The following is a 7,680-nucleotide window of genomic DNA, read 5'->3' on the forward strand; positions in this document are numbered from 1 at the left end:
ACCACGTACAGGCGCTCACGTCGAGGGGCACGTAATAGTAACCCCAGTGTAACGTATCAACTGTGCAGTACTACACTCAGATTAGTTAGAGAAATAAAAGATCTGGGGTAATTGTGCAGTAGATATGAAGTTAATGAGCAGTGCAGACAGGTTGCCAGAGCAACTCATGGGGTCTTGTCAATGATATACAGGAATTTGGCTATCAGAGATAAGGAGGTGATTATCCCTTTCTATTAGATAATGGTCAGGCCACACCTTGAGTACTGCATACTGGGTCTGGAGTACTGGGTACTTGAGTACTGGGTCTGGAGGCCCCATTGTAGAAGGATGTAGAGCTGTCGGAACGCGTACAGCGAAGGTCACCGAGATTGGTGAGAGTGACAAAGTATTGCTCTTTACAATAAAGGCTTAAATTCTGCAAATCGCAGCGTTTTGAGACTAGGCCCTTGTGAGGTGATCTGATTGAGGTGTATAAGGCCTTGAATTGAGTAAGCTCAATGCTTATGGAATTTTTCCTCTTGATCAGTTTGCACACTTGAGGGGACATAAAAGGAAAGACGGTCGTAGAATAGATATGTTGAAATTTGCCTTTAGCCAGAGGGTGGTTGATTACTGGAACAACTTCCATCTCTCGCTGTGGAAGTTAAAAGGTTAAATAAATTCAAGGAAGAACTAGGCAAACATTTGGAACGAATGGACGGGTGATGTGAGTTTTTTTTTTTTTAGCGCTTTATAAGCTTGCTTTCTTGCATCATTGCTAATGGTAAATGAACTCAAACTCTTTGTAATTGCAAATTTTAACAATTCAGCTGAACAATATAAAAATATATAACAACCAGGCAGCCTGCGAAAAGACAGCTGCAAGACAAGATGCAATTGTTCATTTATCGTTTTATTCTATTGTAGGGGGTGACCTTGATGGTGACGAATACTTCGTTACTTGGTTGAAAGAACTGATGATTCCTGGAGATAATCATGAACCAATGGAATTCCCCGAAAAAGAACCAGAACCTCCAGTCAGCAAGTCCTTCCAGGTGAGTGGTATCATATAAGCGTACACGAGCACTCAATAACAGAAAATAAAATTTGTCATTATCTTTTCATAATCTTAAATGATTTTACATGTATTCGTCGAGTATGGTGAAAATCAGCCGGTTGCTGATTTTAAGCTTCACTTAAACCAACCGGTTGGTTAGTTTAAGTGTAGGATTCTTTTCACAAGAACTTACTGAGCTGAAATGCACCTTGAAGGTTTAATGTGTCAGGTTTTATTGATTGATATTTACTTTTCAATGAAGTATTGGCAGATTAGGCCATAATGGATCAAGTAAAAATAAAATCAGTACTAAACATGTTTAGTAACGTATAAATAGGTTAAGATGTCAAGTAAGTAAATATAAAGTATCAAGGTAAATAAAAAGGCAAATATCAAAATATAAATGTACAAAATTAAATCTCTGTATTAATGAACTATAAAAAGTTAGAAACGTCAGACATATTCCTTTTGTCAACTAAAGTCTGGTTGAGTGTAAGTTCAGCTAGATTATTGAAAGCAGGAAAACATAAAAGCTGTGCACCCGTAAACACAGGACATTCGATAAAAACATGATGAATAGTAAAATAGTTTCGCACTTAGTATTATTATTAGTGGTAGAAAATTATGCAATAAAGTAAGCTTATAAGCATGAACCAAAAAAGAAAACTTCCCATATCTTCATCTTTGAATTAAGGATGCATTCGTACATCCAAAGTTCTCACAATTATGTGTTTGATTACCTCCTTTGCAGCCTCCCTTAATATAATTGGATAGACCCATTCAATCCCGATCGCCGTTTCTATGTTTAGCTTCAAAATTTCTCTTCCATATTCCCCATAGTTACCATAAAATCATTTAGCTACCTGGTATAATTTAATAAACTTCCAATATCCTCTTCCCTAAAGAATTTCTTATGTGTTTATGTAGATGTAAAATATCTATTCAGTCTGTAAGCAAACTGAGCAGGAACATCAACAGTTAAACTACAAACATCCAGTGGATCAATGTGATTTAACCCCTCCCTTCTACTGATAATATATGAAAGAAGTCTTTGCTGCTTTTCTATGCATTCTTTGTCAGAGACTTCTCGAATTCTGCCTCAGCTTGCCTAACCTCCTTTGTGACATGATTACAGGCTACGTTATATCTACTATAGGCTCTTGTATTACCTTGTACTTTATATGCATCCCATGCATATTTTTCTTGTTTATACTCCGTCACGACGAGCAGGTCAGTGGAGTTTACAGTAAATCAATCAATACAAATGTTAATCGCATTTAGCAGTTACAGGCTTGAACCCCGGTCCACTCAAAAAGCGTATGCTACTGTACTTGCACTACTGACCACTCGGCTACATCATGTGTAGCCGAGTGGTCAACAGTTGGCGGCACCTACTAAATTTCGGACGGTAGCAAAATCAATTGGTCACGATTTTGCAACGCGACTGACGTAATTTGACGTAATTTCCGTTCCATAACAAAGAAAAACGGAGTCGTGAGAGGAGATCGCGCAAAGGATTATGGGATGTGATCTTGGGTGTGCTCAGAGCTGGCATAAACCAGCTGGTGGCGGAAAAACATTTATGATTCGGGGCATACCAAATGGGCAACGGTTAGCCCGAAGCCACCTTCTTAGTTGTGGCCCGTGGCAGAAGCCTTTTGTTAACCAGAGAAATCTCTGGTTACCAAAATATCTTGAAGGCAGTGACCTTCGATGAGCTCAGATCTGGCATAAAGCAGCTGTGAGCACATCCAAGATTTACATTACATGCGCTTCAACTGGTAAGGCTGAAGCGCATGTAATGTAGGAGTTACAGTACCGGTCTGTATTAATGAAGCGGTTGTATATTTCATCAAGAGGCGAATCATAACCGCTTTTCCGCAACCAGCTGGGCCGGTGAAGAATGTTTGACTCGGTTCACGATTGGGAGATAACAGACTCCAAATTACATTTATGAGTATAATCTTTTGCTTGTCATTGGCCATTCTCATTAAGTTGCAGAAATCCTCGTTGGTCATCAAGTTTTCGCGTTTCTTTGAAATTGCGCTGAGTCGATTGAGCGTGGCGAGATTTAGATACTCATTCATCTCGCTGTTTGGATGATTTTAAAAGTTTCGAAAGGGGTCTTTTTCTCGTAGTCGCATTACAAGGCTATGCAGGGCCTTATGCTTCGTCAGGGTCAACGTCGTCGTTGTCCTGACACATCGTCTTACATGTTTCAATCGTTTTGCGAATTCGGTACAAGTCCGATTCATACAATTTACGATGTAGTATGAGCTCTTCATTGTCATCGTAGATCGTGACATATTTCATCTCTGACAGTATCTCTGTTTCATCATTGCGAAATGGAATGTGCAGCATTACCACCTCGCGCTTGTACTCGTTGAGATCATGAGCGAAATTATGGTTTCGATAGCGCATTATGGGTGGATTCTGTCGTTTCTTGCAGATCATGTAGCGCTACATGTGTAATTTGCGACAAAGCATGACAGAGAAACATGATCCAGCATCATACTATTCAACAAATGGCTATAATCAAATGGGTAATTAGGCTATGGTTCCAAACGTTAATTCGGTAGAATAAGTAGCGGGCGCTAGCATAAATTATATCGTTCATGATTTCGGTAATAGCTGTTCGAAATTTAGTAGGTGTCGTCAAAGATGTTTACACATAAAACATCTTTCTGCGCACATTGATATTTGATATTCATTACCCCACTGTCATTTACGTATAATTTAGCAGTACTCTTATATACTCCCTCTCCTGTTTGCCCCCAAGTACAGGGAGGGAAAAAGCCTGCCATGACCAAAAAAGATTGATACGAAAAAATTGAAAAATAATCAAATTACATAAAAAATAAAATATACATATAATGAAGTCCAAACTTCATTGGAAAGATCTGCATCTGTTCACAGTCTGTTGGAAAGCCAGCAGTGATAGGAGCTGCAGAGAGTAGGAATTCCAGCACAAGGAGCTGGAGTTGCAGTGGATATAGCAGACTCAAGCCTTCACGATTTCACAGAACTTTAGGTAATTGAGCACAAGAAGATGGAGTTGCAGTGGATATATAGCAGACTCAAACCTCCACGATTTCACAAAATTCTAGGTAATTCGCCATACACCATACCGCATTACAAATCCAAGGCTTCCAGATGCAGAAGAGTCTTCCGCATAAGAAATATTGTAGTTGCAAAGGCTTGGAAAGCCAAGAAGTTCTTCTGTTTATCAACTAGAATTGTCTCGGAGCCTTCTTGGAAAGCCAAGAAGTTCTTCTGTTTATCAACTAGAATTGTCTCGCAGCCTTCTGCCATAAGATTGAGATTACTAACCCGAGATACCAATTCAATTCGTAGATCGCAGTACTCCTCACAGTTGTACATAATATGTTCCCATGATTCTCTTTCACCACAATGGCAACGCGATTTTTTTTTTTTTTTTTTGTCTGCCACAAGTCTCATCAGTTCATCTGACATCCATTTAGGTCTAAACCTTGAACGCCATTTCTTAGTTGGTATGAAAATCAGAAAATGGAAATTATAGACCAATTAGCTTGTTGTTCCACATCTAAAAATTGTTCACAAGGGTCATTACTAACAGATTACAATGAATACTTGACGAGAATCAACAGAAAGATAAAAGCTGGCTTTAAGACAGGATTCTCAACTGTGGACCACCTTCACGTAATATCGCATCTAACGAAGAAAGCAAATGGATATAAAACCTCATTATGCCTGGCATTTGTGGATTATGAAAAGACATTTGACTCCATACAGCATAAGGCAATGTTTCAAAATCATAATGTATGGTGTGTTCCCACACATTATGATTTTGAAGAAAATATATGCCTGGTAATAGCGCATCCTAGTGCCGTCTTCACCAACTAAGTGGCCAGTAGAAATACACACGATGTCCACGTTATCACACTGACTGGCTTTACAGACTCCTTCAATATCACAGGAGTACTCTTGCGGATTTGTTATAAACCACTGGAAACGCATTATAGAGATTCATATCCATGTCCATGTCCATATTATATCATTGGACTTCTTTTTCTTCTTCTTAGTTTAATGACCTAATAAATAATAACTAGCATCTTCCGATGCTAGTTATTATTTATTTACTTATTTATCTGTACATTTTATTAATTTATTTATTTTCTGGGCGACTTAAGGCAAAATGATTGCGACTGTTTTACTCATTCCTATGAGCGGCCGATTAATTTGTTTCCTGATACAAATGCAACTAGCTAATTAAAATTATGACATTTACGCAAGTCAGCGTAATATTGAAACTGTGTAATCCTTAAGACTATTTACTGTTACTTTGATGCTACAGATGAATTTTACTAATAATTTTCATTTTCTTCCAGCTCGACGACATGGTTAATTTCATCTTGGAATATATGCAGCAAGACACCATTGGAAAGACAGCAAGTGCTCACCTTGCACTCGCCGATTCAGAACAAGAGGGTATATTTTCGACGGTGTGTATGAGTATCGCTAAGAAACTGCCTTATTGTCTAGACTTTGCTAAGACTGGAAAGTCTGAGTCACTTTCAAGAAACGAAAAACCTGCAAAATATCCAGACTTCATGGAAAAGGGTTGGAGAAATTGTTCCTATTTATCCAACAAAGTATTAGGTGTGTTATATCGGCGTTCCAGGGAACTTCAAGCCGTTTCTTCAGATGATTCTTCCATTTTCGACTGTACCCAGTGGGATACCGACTTAGAATATCCAGGGTGGGACATATATGGAACATCTGCTATGGAAGAAAAAGTCTCATATAATCAACAGCTCTTTGTACTTCTCAATCAATTTGATATAGAAAGTGAAAAAGAAGCGCTCTCCTCATACATTCAGAAGATGAGCAAATATAATGAAGAGCGGAATGACAGGATGCAGGCTATTGCCATAGTCCAACAAAAATTTAAAAAATTGCAAAACGATACACGTCTAAGGTTTAATGATCTCGTTAAAAAGGAAGAGGATTTAAACAATCTATCTGCAGATGATTTACAAATAGCAAAATATAGAAGGGCATCTGCTTGGTATATGGTGACATACTCGCATAAGTGTTCGTCCATTCGATTTCGAAGTTTTCCTTGGGCCATTGCAGCTATTCTTGCTGAGATTAAGAAACAAAGCAGCTGTTCCATATCGACTTGTTATCTTGCCAAACAGATTGACAGTGTTTTTAAAAATAAACCAGTAACAATAACAGAATTGGAAAAAATGAACGAAGACAGCAATCACGAAGCGAATAAAACAAAAGAGAATTCTAAAGAAGATGAAACTGAAGAAGACATTAATGAACGGCTGCGAACACCCGGGGAAAATATCGTTAATTTACAGTTCACAGCAAAGGAAATTACCAGTGGAAATCAAAGAGTAGAAGAAGACATTAATGGAAGACAAGCAGTAGAAGGAGATACCAGTGGAAATGAAGGAGGAAAAGATGATATTAATCGAATACAGGCAGTAGAAGAAGATACCAGTGGAAATGAAGGAGGAAAAGATGATATTAATCGAATACAGGCAGTAGAAGAAGATACCAGTGGAAATGAAGGAGGAAAAGATGATATTAATCGAATACAGGCAGTAGAAGAAGGTACCAGTGGAAATGAAGGAGGAAAAGATGATATTAATCAAATACAGGCAGTAGAAGAAAATCATATCAAAGAACGACAAACTGCAGAAAAAATTATCTGTAAGTATTTTTGGAATGATTCGGAATTCCTACAGAAACACAAACAGAGTCTCTGTTTCGAATGCTTTGGAAAATTCGTGTCTGACTCTATAAAGAGTCAATCAACAACGCTGGAAAGAGATAATGAACGACTCATAATTGACTCTGCAGGAAGTCGGGTGCTTGCTTTCTTAAGATCATGTGCAATATCTCCAAGTTCAGGGATAAGACGGAAGTGTAATAGCACACTATGCAACGGGATTGATACAGCAATAGTACAGCTAACGGCTCTAAAGATTTACACCAATTTAGCGGTAACTAGAAATATTGAGAAACCTACGATGAACCTTATTAGTGACGCAGAGAATGGAAATAAAGAGGGAGATCCAATAAGAGTGCAAATAGAGAGTGATGTAAAATGGAGAATCAAATTGCACCGGGAAGAACTGGAACGTGTACTGAAAGAGCTGTCAGGCGTAAAATCGGTATTTCTCAGACTGGAAAGAGACACCAAAGGAAATAATAGCATGCTGGTAAGCTCTGTGGGTAAGGATTACCAACGTTATTATCTAGAAGAAATAGTACTGCAGCCGTCTCTGTCAATATTTCTGAAGTCGGTCTTACCAGAATTGACTTTTTCATCTAATGAATAATTTTTGCTGTCAACTTCCCTATTTATAAACTCTACTGTTAATTTAATTAACAACAAAAATATTTATTAATTTTGAATCAAAACAAAAAAAAATGTTCTATTGTCTAATTTCTTGAATATTTGTTTCTGTGGCGCCACTTACAGCTTTTGCTGAAACTAGCGGTGTCTGTAACTTCAAATATTCAAAGTTCCTATTTGCTCCATTATTCATAAGGAGCCTTTACAAATTATTACTTATATTGCCTATCTTTGTTACCATTATATTAGTTTTTAATAATTTCACGATGAAAATAAATAAAAATAT

The 7,680-nt window shown here is 37.8% G+C and overlaps 1 protein-coding gene across 1 annotated transcript in view; it reads left to right on the forward strand.

The window, feature by feature from the left end:
• The window catches only part of LOC150079062 (uncharacterized), a 101,995-nt gene extending 94,618 nt beyond the window's left edge, over positions 1-7,377 (forward strand). Inside the window, exons 7-8 of the mRNA XM_090382936.1 lie at positions 907-1,034; positions 5,407-7,377. Of these exons, the coding sequence (XP_090239062.1) occupies positions 907-1,034; positions 5,407-7,377 (2,099 nt within the window). The remainder of the gene's footprint in view (positions 1-906; positions 1,035-5,406) is intronic.
• Positions 7,378-7,680: the final 303 nt, after the last annotated feature.

This window comes from Mastigoproctus giganteus, chromosome 10, assembly GCF_048544385.1.
Source record: "Mastigoproctus giganteus isolate SK-2022 chromosome 10, ASM4854438v1, whole genome shotgun sequence".
Lineage (NCBI taxonomy): Eukaryota > Metazoa > Arthropoda > Arachnida > Uropygi > Thelyphonidae > Mastigoproctus > Mastigoproctus giganteus.